The 13,691-nt window shown below is 33.3% G+C and overlaps 1 protein-coding gene across 1 annotated transcript; it reads right to left on the bottom strand.

Moving 5' to 3' along the window:
• Positions 1–914: 914 nt before the first annotated feature.
• LOC108464034 (zinc finger CCCH domain-containing protein 37) lies at positions 915–9,305 on the bottom strand. Its single transcript, XM_017764100.2, has 12 exons — positions 8,915–9,305; positions 7,940–8,187; positions 6,302–6,361; positions 6,126–6,203; positions 5,978–6,040; positions 5,691–5,885; positions 3,672–3,709; positions 3,529–3,575; positions 3,274–3,425; positions 1,980–2,033; positions 1,572–1,703; positions 915–1,393 (listed from the first exon to the last, which is right to left on the bottom strand). Exons 1-12 carry the CDS (start codon positions 9,087–9,089, stop codon positions 1,256–1,258), a joined length of 1,380 nt encoding a protein of 459 aa, XP_017619589.1. The 5' UTR covers positions 9,090–9,305; the 3' UTR covers positions 915–1,255.
• Positions 9,306–13,691: the final 4,386 nt, after the last annotated feature.

The following is a 13,691-nucleotide window of genomic DNA, read 5'->3' as shown; positions in this document are numbered from 1 at the left end:
TCATAAATAAATGTTGAGAAAATATATATTTATTTATAAATTCTTTTTTGTAATTTTGTATGTATTTGTTATCAAAAAAGAATTTTTAAAAACTGATATTTAAAAGTTTTTTAAGAATCAAGACTAAATTAATAGATTGTATAAAGTTGAGGGTTAGATTTGTTGAATTGTTTAGAATTAGGACCTAATTGAAAAAATTTATAAACATTGGAGAGCTAAAATTTGTTATTATGTCAATAGAAAAAAGAACAAGCCAATATTTTGTTAATGATTTAATGGACGAGTAACCAAAGTATTAAAGTTCAATAACGTTAGTGACTAAAATATAAAATTTTAAAACTTGAATAACCAACAAATTCATAGGCCTATAGCATGTCCATATAGTAATTATTTTCAACAAATTCATGTTTTTTTTTTCTTTTTACTTTCCAAATATATATATTGAAATCTAATTAATTTATTCATATTTTATTCTTACCATATATAGCAAATGAAATCCAAAATTTCAAATTTAAGTTCCCAAACATTACATAGAAATCAAACCTTTCAGCAAAGTAACCCTAAGATAAGAGATTTTACTTTCATTTGATGAAATCGACCAGAACCCTAGTATAAGAAAACATATGTAAGCAAAGTTTACATCAAATTTGTAACCCCAAAATCAGGATATCACCTAACCAAAGTTGAAGTTGGATTAAGGATCAAGTGCACTGCAGTGTCAATCTTCACATAATGTTGACACATTACCAATCCAATACTATCGAACCGTCTAGCAGCAACTTAATCTAGTCTTCTAAGGTTGATTAAGGGACCAAACCATATCCGATCATAAGAAAATCTGAAAATTCAACTGATCCTGAAATATATCTAAATGGAAATTCAAAATTATTAAGATGCCAGAAAACCCTAAAAGATTTCTACACGACGGAGATGAGCCAACATCATGTGGATGATGAATAACTCAATCTTCCAATCCAATACTTCAATTTCAAACGGGAACATAAAATTACCGAATATCTATTAGTCCAAACAACAATACAACTGCAAGCAACAATTCAAATACTACCATGGCATTGTGTTCTCAAAAATTAATTGACAAATACATTAAATTCACATGGTCCACTCTAGGTACATTCATATTGCCCATCCACTCTAGGCATCATGCTAACAGACCTTGATACAGAAAGCCCTATAAACCCGTCTAAATCGTCATCACAAAGTAGCTTCCCATAGCTGAGTTTTCATATCATGTTCCTCATCCCGACATTGTTGTGGATGTTCCTTGTACTCCAGTCACAGACATGACCTCCCCAGGGGGCGGGTGATCAAATTTGCATGTTGCACCATACTTGCATGTTCCAGTTTTCATGTAGTACGGACAATGAACAGATCCCTGTCAATGTATCCCATGATTATCTCAATAGCATTGACGAAAAGAAAATTACTATCTAAAACTATAATCTTTATGCTTGAAGACAAATCCTAGACGGATGGAAATCCAACAAACAGAGAAAGAAAGGCACAAGTATCATAACCAAGTACCAAAACCATTAGGGAAAAAGAAAAATCACCTCTCTTCTAGGTAATCCAGCAAGAGTGAGCTTAATAGCTTGCTGAGAAGCTTCGTTGGTTGTTAACCGATCAATGGGGTGATGGAACTTGCATCTATCTCCAAACTTACATTCCCCGGTCTTCATATAGTACTGCAATGTAAAGAATTAAATGGGGAAAAAGTCATCAATAAGCATATTGATTCCTATGATGCAGGTAACATTACAAAGTAAGCCAAAAGTTTTTCGAAGGTAATTTGGATGCTTTATAGCATGAAAGAATTCTGCAGCTCTAATCCAAGATCAATTGTATGAGAACTATCTTGATGGTCATTAGAATACTGGGTGACAACAAGATATTCAAAATAATAATTAAAAGACAGACATATTACAGCTAGAAATTTAAAAACATAATGGATTAATGCGCACATCACATTCAGTCTGTCCAGGTCTCTGAGGATACACAGTTTGAGTCCCTACCAACTGCAATATGTAAACAAACAAAATGCATCAGCACTTAAGCAAACAATAAAAATTCAGAATCATCAAGCAAAATATCTCCAAAGAGAAAGTTATTGTTATTCTACAGTAGACATTTTGGCAAACCAAGAAGGAAAGGTTGAAGCTAAAGATTACTCTAGATTTTGGAAAATTGTATCTAAAAGCAGCCTAACACAAAAAGGTTAGGAACTTGAAACCACAGAAGACTGAGTGAAACTAGAGAGAGAGAAAATGCAACTCTATGAACTTGAACAAAAGAATGTAGCATATGAGTGACATTAACAAATAGTAGCCCTTGGATGAGACTGTGACCCAGTTCCAATTGGTATTACACTGAGATTGCAAAATCAGGCAGAACTGCAGTAAGATTGGAATTAGCAATGGCCCCATTATTTCATGGGAACACCTGCAAACCAGTGACAATGTAGTGGGAAAATGACCTGACCCTCAAGAAAATATTACCAAAAATTATTATTAATAAAATATTTACTAGTTTATTTTTCATTTTTTTTTTATATTTGAAATATTTGGAAAAAAATCTGTTAAACTTGGCATCTTTGTTATTTAACAATAATTAACTTCAGCATTTGACCCAATGGTAAAAGCAAGTATCCTCTGCTGAAAGACAGCTTCAAACAACTCCTTGCTATATATATAGACCCACCCCTCCGACATATCGAAAAAAGGTAATAGAACTAAACTCTCTAATTCAAATCGAATAACTATGCTTAATTTCAAATTAAGATTAAAACAAGAAACACTTCACCCTTTTTCTAGCCACCCAACCTTGTTTAAATTGTATAGCCTTAGAATGGAGAACCATATCTGGATCATACTAATGCCAATCTAGCTAGCCATGACTGAATCTAATCATGGCAAGCCAAACTGAAATCTAATAAGGCTGATTTAGGACTCAGAGAACTAAATGCAGGAATAATAGAGAAGAAAAAAGAAAGAAGAAAAATAGGAAAAAGAAAAAAAAGGATAATTCCTTTTACTGTTTTAAATGAAAAAAGATTTCAAAGATAAAAATTAAACAAATTTGTCAAGGAATCATCTTCATATTGAACATAATTTTATGAGGAAAAAGTTTCTGGAGCAGGATGGGCCTCTCACAAAAAAATGGCCAATAAGTGGTTGGGGGCCCTTGCCACCAATAATAAGAGGGAGAAAGGAAGAGCCCCGGGGAATGGCTATCATGAAACATTAAATCTCTCATTACCGTTGGCATTGTTTGCTGAGCAAGTAGAGTTGTCTGACTTAATCTGGGGTCAATTGTTTGATATAGAGAAGAAGCTGGATTAACAACTCCAATGTTCAGATTACTGGCAGATGCTATAAGGGAATGGCCTAGTGCTACAGGAGGAATGAATGCTGCACAAAAGCTCAAATAATGTGAGGCACAAATACTGAACATGACATTTGGAAACTTAAATTAATTATATATTCAATATCACAAACATTGAAGTTAACATACCATTCCTATCAGGATGATTGTACCGGCAAGTAGAACCATACTTGCAACTAAAATTGAAAAGATAAGTTAGAAAAGTTAGAAGTTCGGATAATACTCTATTGTTATTAGATTTTAAAACAATTTGCCATAGGGCTAATATATACCTGCCAGTTTTCAGGTAGAATGGGCAATCTACTTCATCCTGTCAAAAGCAAGCATAAGTTATCTATGAGCTCTTCATAAACCATGTACTTAAGTTCATAGGAAATACAGTACCTAACTACCACGAAAGTGAATAAATGGACAAAGCAAACAACTGTAATGTTGATTAAGTGCTTTTTTCCTAAATATATGTATGGATAAACATTCTAAAGCTTGAAACATCCTTCAACATCTATTTTGTGTTTCTTCAATTTCATATCTCATCAAAAGAAATTTGACATAAAATGAATTTAAGCAAACATCAAAATAGAGAATAAATTGAAATTTATAACAGAAAAATCAACACAAACTATTCTTTTATAAACCAGTCTCATATCAAGGACCAGACCAGCCACACTCTCCTTGAACCATCTGGCTTATTGATCTGACAACATATATGGAACCGTCAAAATGGATCAAGAAATAGATGAACCAATGAAATTGTAAGCCATTGAACCAGAATTAAGCCAAATGGATTTTGAGATTGAGCTTTAACAACTTAAAGACTTTCTAGCCTAAATCTTAAATTTCTGCACTCATAATTCATAAATTAAAGTTTAATCTACCACCAGCCAAAAACTTCAGGTTACCTAGCAGGTTACTGAATCATATAAAAAAGCATAACTTTGAAGCTAGATCTACAGTTTTCCCATCATCCAAAAAAACCACCACAGCTTCAACCAGTTATGTAAATGAACCTTTAAAGAGGAGATTAGGGCTGTACAGTTACCTAATCTAAATTTAGTAATGAAGCTTATCATAGGGCTTTAGTTGCAGAGAAATTACTAGGACTGTTTCCCAACATTGGACTTCATTTCAGTTTGACAGGTGTGGCCAATCTGGACGAGTTTTTATTCTCAAAACTCAAAAATAATAGCAGTACAATGAATATGGAATTTTCTTCATTTAATCCAACTGCTGGTTAAAAGGGATTGCAGTGGTTCTTCAATTTAGTGTTCTCAAGTTCATTGTCAAGACCATAGAGCTTTGTATGTCAGGAAGACCACAACGAATATTGCAGACCAAGACTTTGAGGAACCTTTAGATAGAAATGTACAACTACTAGATCCTATTGAATACCTAAGAATAAACTTGATCTTGGAAAGGATAGTATAGCCCACCAAACTAATATGATAAGAGATGATTTGGATGTTAGAGGCTGCTTAGAGATCGTAACAGGAATGAGATCATCAACAAAGATGGTCTACCCACTGAGCGTACAAGTGAAGTCCCTTTAGAGTGTTATTTATCAAAAATATATTGGTAAATTGTGATTTGAAGTTTGTTTTGGTAGGGCTGATCCTATGTTTGAACATAAATTTCCTGATAGAGTTCATTTCCCTGCCTCGAAATCAAAACCACAAACCTCTTGATTTTAATCTTCCGCAAGACAGTTCCAATTATTAGGATGCTTCTAACCAATTGTTTTATCTGCTAGTATTCCTAAAAAAAATTGTCCATTGGCAGGGATTCTTGATGTGCTTGCTGCTTCTTGCCTTGACAACTATCAACATTCCATTTGTTTTGCTCTTTTTATGGATTTTCTAAAGCAGACAGTATTTACATTCTAACTTTCCACAGTCAAGTTTTTTAATTCGGGAGAGAATGACATTCACTATTTAAGACATATTTTATTAGTGTTATTTCTAATTTGGGATATACATGGTACTTAGCATTTTATTATGGTTTTTAGTTTACTTATAATACATATGTTATTTTTGTTTCAATTAGGTTTTGTTTCAATTAGGTTTCAGATGAAGAATATTTGAGTCATTGTGATTTTCTTCCCTTGTTGATTGTATTCTGTTTTCTCCATAGTTCTGTTTCTGCCAAAATTTCCTCTATTACTCTAGATTTGTTTCAGTCTATTTCTGAAATTTCTGTTCTATATTTAATTTCTTTTCCCTACTTATTCTACATCACTGATGCATCTACTATTTACTAAAAGGGAAAAATGAATGCATGCCAGATCTACACATTACCGGTCTTACTGGAAGTCCTTTGGAATTATGATATAGTGCCGGCTTAATATCTCCAGATATTCCCCCAATCTTCATGGCTATATCACTCTGCTCACAGTTGACATTGTTTTGTAGGGATAACTGTATTTGGATATCTTTTGGGTGGTTAAATTTGCAGGTTGAACCAAATTTACATGTTCCGGTCTTCATGTAGAACTGCAAAAGTTATAAAATCAAGGATGGAAAATTTAAAATCATAATTGGTACAAGGGACAAGAAGCAAAAACCATATGAGGTAAATATCTTACAGCACAAGGGGGTTCAGAGGGCCTTTCTGGTAACCCAGATACCGTTAAATTCTCAGAATCACCCTGAGAAAAGAATCATGACATTGTCATAAAGGGACAGAAATGAAAATAACTGCAAAGTAAGGAACCCTGGATGAATGGAACATACAGGAGCATCCAGTTTATCTTTTGGATGATTGAACTTGCACTTTGAACCAAACTTGCATCTTTGAGTTTTCAAAAAATACTGCAAAACCAATCAGGCAATAGAATGGGATATTTTAAGAACTAAAGTTCAACCCATTAAATACTCAAAAGCATAAAATTATAAAAATCACTTCTTACAGGACAATCTGGCTCTCCTGGTCTCTCAGGGAGGGATTCACCAGCTGGAACAGGTGGAACCTAAAGAGAAAAAAGAAGGAAATCAAACTGTATCACAATAATGTACACTAACTTGCCTTTTTGGCAATACCAGGATAGAATTTCTAACATAGAAAACAAACATGAGTAATAAGCTCATTGATGTGTCCACATGAGAGAAAAAAAAAAAAAGGTTAGACCAACAAATAACAGTGCATCTTTAATTGGAACAACCACATACTGCTTGTCCAGACAGGCATGCAAGTTGAACTAAAATAACAACTCGATGATCCCTATTATTAGATATGCACATAGTAAAAAAAAACAAATTAATAAGTACAAAAGTATATATTAATGGGATCTGCTCAGGAATTTAGAACCACAAGCTACTCCAAAAGAGCCAATCAAACTTAGACAAGCAGCAGAGAAAGCATGTTATTAATCCTAGGGTGTATCAACCTCTCCCTAGTTCCTCCACTACATTGAACCTGCCTAGCAGGAGAGACTGACAGCCATAGAGGCATTCCTAGAAATGCATTGACATGCACCAATCAGTGAGATGGGAGGTTGCCCCTTTTTATCACAGTTTTTTCTAGGGCTGAGGTCAGACAATGTCTCAGCTTCCTTAAAGTAGCTGCCAGAAATTCTTGAGGCAGGACCAGAAGCCCACTTTCTGCATTCCATCATTCTAGGTTGGTCTTATTAGTAGTTCCCCCCCAAAATCTCCAACTCCTATATTTATGCCCAAGAAGAGCTGCAAAAGGTAACTTGCTTTCTTCCACTCTCATTCTTGCAAAGTTTGAGAGAGAGAAAAAGAAAATACTCTTGGATAGTTGTGTCTATCTTTTGACTCCAGAAGAGGGTGAATCCCATTAGTCTCATAGCAATAGAAGGATGAAAATTTAGATTTACTTTCAATTTTGTAAACTTTAAATAAACAATGGAACTCCCAATTTCTTTTCTATTCAAAATATTATATTAGATGAAGTTTCTAAACAACTATTTTGAAGATACATACATAAGCATTGAATTTGTATCTTACAAAACCAGGCCATTATCTAACAAAAGCATACATCTAGGCCTGAAGATTGTTTAACGTATTGGGAGTTCCAAAGAAAGAACAAGAAATCAGATAATTATGATATTAAGTCTATATATAAATAATATTAATAATTATTCAATTACAATAATAACAAGAATGCAAAATTCAAAGTGAGGATGAATTTTTGGAACCAGTCTTGAAAAAGGGACCATTTCTCCATTACTTGGTTACTAGATATAGTTTAGTATACTGATTGAATTTTATAAAACATGCAAGCATAATGCTATAGTAGTACAAAATCTTTTAAATACTGGTAAAACTAAATACATAATCAGACAAGCCTCATAAATATGCTTATCCATGCATAATAGCAGCAATCATATACTTTAAAGGCGATAAGTAACATTTATATGATAATACTTTTCTTATTAATATAAAAATGTGTAATATATAAAAGTTGAAAATAAAATTTCATTCAAATAGTAATGTTTATATTGTACCCAAAGAAAAGTAATTTCTATAGGTAAACTCCAGTAAGATTCATTATCATTGGTGTAAAAGATGGCAATAAAGGTCACCTCTTTCCAATATGGGATTCCACCCTCAGGAACCCAAATAGGATGGTCAAACTTGCAGCTATCTCCAAACTTACAGGTTCTTGTGAGCATATAATGAGCACAATCCTTTTCTCCTGGCCTTTGAGGATATATAGGTAAATTGCTTGCACTCTCCAATCTAGGTCGCTTGACTAAAGAGCTAGCAGAATACCAAGCTTCAATCTGCCCAAGTGTGTTTTGGGCATCCAAAACATTCTGATGGTAGAGAACTATAGTACATAGTAGTTATATACAACAAAAAGAGGAAATATATACGTTAATAATATAAGTTTAACATAAAAAAAATGCTTTTATATAAAGAAGATATAATAGTTTGGCAATTATATACCAAATAACAGTGTTAATTACAAATACTTTAAACTTTTAATTTGAAAATATTACTAAACTCTAGAATTAATTAGAGGTACTGGGAGATACCTAACGTTGTTAACAGTTAAATACGGATCTAGATGACTTGAAATAATTGTACAAAAAATACATATATAAAGTGGAGTCAATATTTTGAACAAGCTGATTCAGGCCAAAAGCCCGTGGGTTCCCTTCCCAGATTGCATTAGATTAAACACCATATTAGAGTGAAAAGTAGAAATGTTAGTATAGGAATAAGCTCAATAATCATGTCATCATTGCTCCCTTCAGTGAGGAACGACAAAAATATGCAGGGATCATAGTTGAGTAGTTGGTATGATTATAACGGCATCAAAATCATTTAGTAGACAGAAAAAGAGCTAATCTAAAGTTCAAAATACAAGTAAAGGTTACCGCTAAAGATCACCCTTCCCATCAATATTCTTAACGAACTACGGCATCTAAGATTGTAGCTTCATAACAAGAAAAACATTCAAACACAATTAATAAGAAAGAAAGAAAGAAATTAAACTGAGAATCAGATTTGTGTAAGCAATCCGGAAATAAAAGCAGCAGTAGTTTGGTCACCTTGAGAGGGGCGTTTGATGAGTGAGGCGGCAGCAGCGGCAGCGGCAGCAGCGGAGGGGTGGAGTTGTTGAAGCAAATGAGACTGAGACTGAGACGCGGCGTCGGAGTCCAGATAACGGTGGAGAGTGGAGGCGGAAGGTGATGGGGATGAGTAACCGTAAAACTGGTTGGCCATTTGGCCACTGCTACTAACCCTAATTCACAAAATTTTAACTATGCCGTACACTCACTGCTGAATTAAATGTCTGAAATTATATTTTCTTCATTTTTAGATTCTTTTTTTTCCTTTTTATTATTTTCGAAGGCACCCCGGTAACAGCAGTAATGCCGCGCGGTAGGTCAGCGTAGCTCAATACGCTCTGAAAATTATTATCAGAAACGAAATAGAAATTTGTAAAATTTATTTTTAAAGTTCGAATTATATTTTTCCTAGGAAAATAAAAGAAATCAAATCAAAGCAAAAGAAAGCATGGTTAAACGAGAGAAAATGATGTGTATTTATTTTATTTAAGGGTAAATTATAATTATTTGTTTTCAACTATAAAAACTTCTAATTTTGTTACTGATTTATTTTTATTTTGTTTTGATCACCCGTAAATTGTTAACAAAAGTGTTAATGTGATTAGAGGTGTTTAAATGGTTAATCGAACTAAAATTAAAAAAAAAATTAACTGAACCGAAATTTATATTTTTTTTTGGTTTAATCAAGTATAAAACATATAAAATAAATAAATTTATAATGTTCATTTGATTAAATTAACCGAACTAGTAATAGCCTAATACATATAATATATATAATATTATTTATTAAGTTCGGTTAATTCAGTTCGAATCGGGTGATTAACTAAATTAACCATTAATCGAAATTTCAAAAAACCTTTAACCGGCTTCTGACTGAACTAGATCTGTTAGTCTACCGATTAACTGAATTAAATCGGTTCGGTCGGTTAATTCAGTTTTAACTGAAGTTTGAACACCCCTAGATGTTAAATTTTAAATAATTTAACAAATTTAACTCTTTACATTTACAAATTCAATCAATTTGATCCTCAAACACATGTTCATCATGCATCTAACCCCACCTCCATTCTGCATTCATTATTTTTCTCTCTTCTCTAAACTAGGGGAAAAATACCTAAATGAATCTGCTTTAGGTTTTTCAAAATAGTTTTCAAAAACCTAAATCATTTGCAATTTCATCTTAAAGGAAACATGGTTGTTGCTTTTTGTTTTTGTTCTTCTTCTTTTTCTTCTTCAACCTGTTAACTTCTCAACTCTACAACTCCAAGAAGAAGCCTTACTCTGACCTTTCTATCAACACTCTGAAATTGGGTATTTTTGCATCTCTGGTTCTTAATTTTAGTGTTATTATATGTTTTCTTTATATATATTTGCAAAATAAATTTTGAGAATTTTGTCAAATTGATATGGAAGAGTGCAGATGAATGCGGAAGTAGATTGTAAAGTTTGTTCAAGTCACAGACTTGACTTAGGGCTCTAGACGTTCGGAAAGAAACTTAGATTTTGACACAACCTAAAACACAATCAAATCCAAATAAAATAAAATAAATAACTAAGATAATAAATAGAACAATAAATCAAATATTGGAATAATAAAGAAGAAAATAAAAAAAATAGATGGAAAAAATAGAACGTGATATGTAGAAGTTTTAAGAAGCCTTGAAAACACGAAGATTTCACAACCCCCTTCAAGTGGCTCTAATTTCCCCTCAAAGATAGAAACCTTGGCCAAAAAAAGTTTGAAGATGATCCCCACAATTTAAAAAGATTGTTAAAACTCTTCTAAAAAAACTCAAGAGAAATTCTTGAAAAGAAAACTCAAAAGAGAAGTTGAATAATAATGAATTGATTGAATTGGGTACAACTAGGCTAGCTAAATAAAATTAAAAAAAAACTCTTAAGTATATTAGAACTCTAATTAGCCTAAACAAAAAGTAGTTTTAAATTAAGCTTTCTTATCGACATAAAACTCTTAAATAACTTAAAATACTTAATAATTATAAAAATTCAGAATAATAAAATAATAAAATAATAAGAGCTGATAAATACAATATTGAGCTCATATATAATAAGAATTAAGCCTAAGACCTGAACCCAATATGATTTAAACTCGAATTAAAAGCTCGAAACTCGTAATTCCCATCATAATCCCATCTAGGAATTTTGCTCACACAATCTTCATTAAAATGGCCATAACTTTAGCTCATGAACTCAAAATCGAAAGATTCAAAGTGTGTTTCGAAGCTAAGGGATAGATATTCAAATGCCATGAAGACATCTCAACCGAGAAATGCTTGGATCCCATCTAAAAAGTTGTCGCGAGTCTGCTGATTTCTCAAACTTGAAAATTGGCAGCTTTGGTGAATGAAATTTAATAAATTTCACCCCATACATGCATGTATTAGATATTTTGAGAATTGAGATAACAATCCTTTTAGGTGTAATTTATAAGGAGGATATATGCTTTTTACTTTCAAATCTTAGTGTATTGTGTTTAGTCGTAGGGCAGTAAATGAATCAAGCTTGAACGAACAAACCTTTGTTCATGTTCGTTTGTTTATTTTTAAGCTTGTTCATGTTCGGTTTGTGTTCATTAAGAATTTTAAAATATTTGTTCATGTTTGCTTATTTAAAATCATTTGTGTTCAAGTTTGTTTGTTTAAGTTAAATAAACATGTTCGTAAAAATTAGATGAACATGTTCGGGAACAATGTTCATGAATAACTAACAAAGAATAAAAACATGAATATATATTATTTTTAGATATAAAATAGTCAAATATAAGTATAAATAATTATATTATAAATAAAAAAATAAGCATACAAACAATAATAAATTTATTAATATATGCTAATGGAATAATAAACAAGCTTGAAAAGATTTATTAAATGAAATTAAACGAGTTTGTTCATGAATATAAATGAATTGAGCAAGCTTTGTTTGTGTTTGGTTGCTTAATAAACGAGCCTCAAATTCTTATTCATATTCATTTATTTAGTTTAATACATGAACATAAATGAACAAAAATTGATCTGTTCATTTACAACCCAATGCTTAGAAGAGAAGCTTGTTATGTTTTTCGTAGTGGAATTGTGAGATTTATTGCATTAGTCTTTACCTTTAGAGGAATGGTAAATAAAATGTTTTTAACAAGCACTAAGTAACCCGAGCCCTCAAACCAATACTAGTGTCACGGGGCTAGAACTTTACCCTCGAAATCTGTGCAGCCTTAGGTGATCCTTTCGTTTCAAACACGCCTAAGTCAGCCTAACCACCAAACAATTAAGTATTCATAAAGAATTCCTCTAAGGCACCAGTTTATATAGCGGAAGCAACACAAATCAAAAGAAGGCTCAAAAGACAGAATCATGAGAGGTGTTTGAGTAAATGCTCTCAAAAAATTCTATTACTCTTAAGAATTCAAGATACAATGGATGAATGGATAGTTTACAAGTGAGGGAGAAACTCTTTATTTATAGTTTAGCTCCCCTCAAACTACTGGTATAGATCAAATTACATCGACAGATGAGATTAAGCCTATCCCTAAAATCAAAGGATTTACAAGATTACATAATCAAATTAAATCTAATCTTATCAGATATAATTCCTCTCAATATTCTAAGATTAGTTTCCCTATTACCAAGGTAGCCTAAATTCTCATATTTGCATCATTGGGCCACCCAGGCCTCTCCATCAATTTTCGAATAGGGTCAGTTCTCGTGGGTTAAATGATCCCTATCTAATTGATAGACCTCCATGGGATGCATCTTGTGTGACGGTTACGGGCGTTGCACCTTGGCCCATGACATTTTCCCCCACCCATTCTTACAATGCCCTCGTTGTGCCTTCGGAATGACACTAACTTAATTCACTTCGAAAATCTCTCAACGCCTTGGCTCTTTCCCGACTAGGCTCACTATCAAGTTATCCTATCCCTTGAAACTTTCACCTCAACTTCTTTCGCCTCTTAACTCGAACCGTTACATTCTTTGGTACATCTTATTGGCAAGAAGCCATGACTCTCACTTGCCCACACTTTGACTTGCTTCGATTGGAATCCTCTTAATTTTTACAACTAGGATTTAATATACCTACAGTCCCTTGGCCTCCTTGCTTAAGAACTTTGAAAGAGCCCCTATGATCTTTCCAAGCCAACAAGTCAGAATTCAAAACACTACCAAAGTGTTAGAAATGTACCTTACTCGCCACATTTACTCGTCTCGACTGTCTAGTTTGCATCGCTACTTTTTCCTCGAAGTTTGATGCACAACCCACCTTACTCAGAGGTGGTAGCTCCATTGATGACTCTACCGGCCTCATATCGATTTGATGCTCTACTAGCCTCTCAGCTGGACCACTACAAGAGAAGCACTTTACTGGCTTCTTCTCGCTCTCATTAGCCATCTTGGCATTGTCTCTACTCATGATCACACCAAGCTTCATGGGCACTTCCACCGGCTTATCATTCTCCTTGATAGTCGAAAACACTAATTTCTTCGAGCACTTTCGCGCCATGTGTGGTCCTCGATGAAGGAAGTATTTTATCCTTCTCCTATTGTCCTTTGGGTTGTTGGGTCTCTGTTTCCCAATTTGTGGTTCCCCATTGCCACTATCGCTACTACTATTGCTGCCACCATTGATATGTCCTTTATCTTCCTTATGGTCTCCCTCATATTGCCCTTCTCATTGGGCTTGGAAGACTTGAACTTGTCTTTCCTTGGACCAAGCTCAACAAAGGAATTTGCCTTGGCCATGG

Source organism: Gossypium arboreum, chromosome 13 (assembly GCF_025698485.1).
Source record: "Gossypium arboreum isolate Shixiya-1 chromosome 13, ASM2569848v2, whole genome shotgun sequence".
Taxonomy (NCBI): Eukaryota; Viridiplantae; Streptophyta; class Magnoliopsida; order Malvales; family Malvaceae; genus Gossypium; species Gossypium arboreum.
Note: the sequence above shows the minus strand (reverse complement) of the source record. Positions and strands in the feature narration are given on the sequence as shown.

Coding starts and splice junctions, on each gene's coding strand:
- LOC108464034 (XM_017764100.2), bottom strand. CDS start 9,089: ATGGCCAACCAGTTTTACGGTTACTCATCCCCATCACCTTCCGCCTCC. Junction 5,886..5,977: donor CCTCTGAACCCCCTTGTGCT/GTAAGATATTTA, acceptor TAACTTTTGCAG/TTCTACATGAAGACCGGAAC. Junction 3,576..3,671: donor TTCTACCTGAAAACTGGCAG/GTATATATTAGC, acceptor TTTCAATTTTAG/TTGCAAGTATGGTTCTACTT.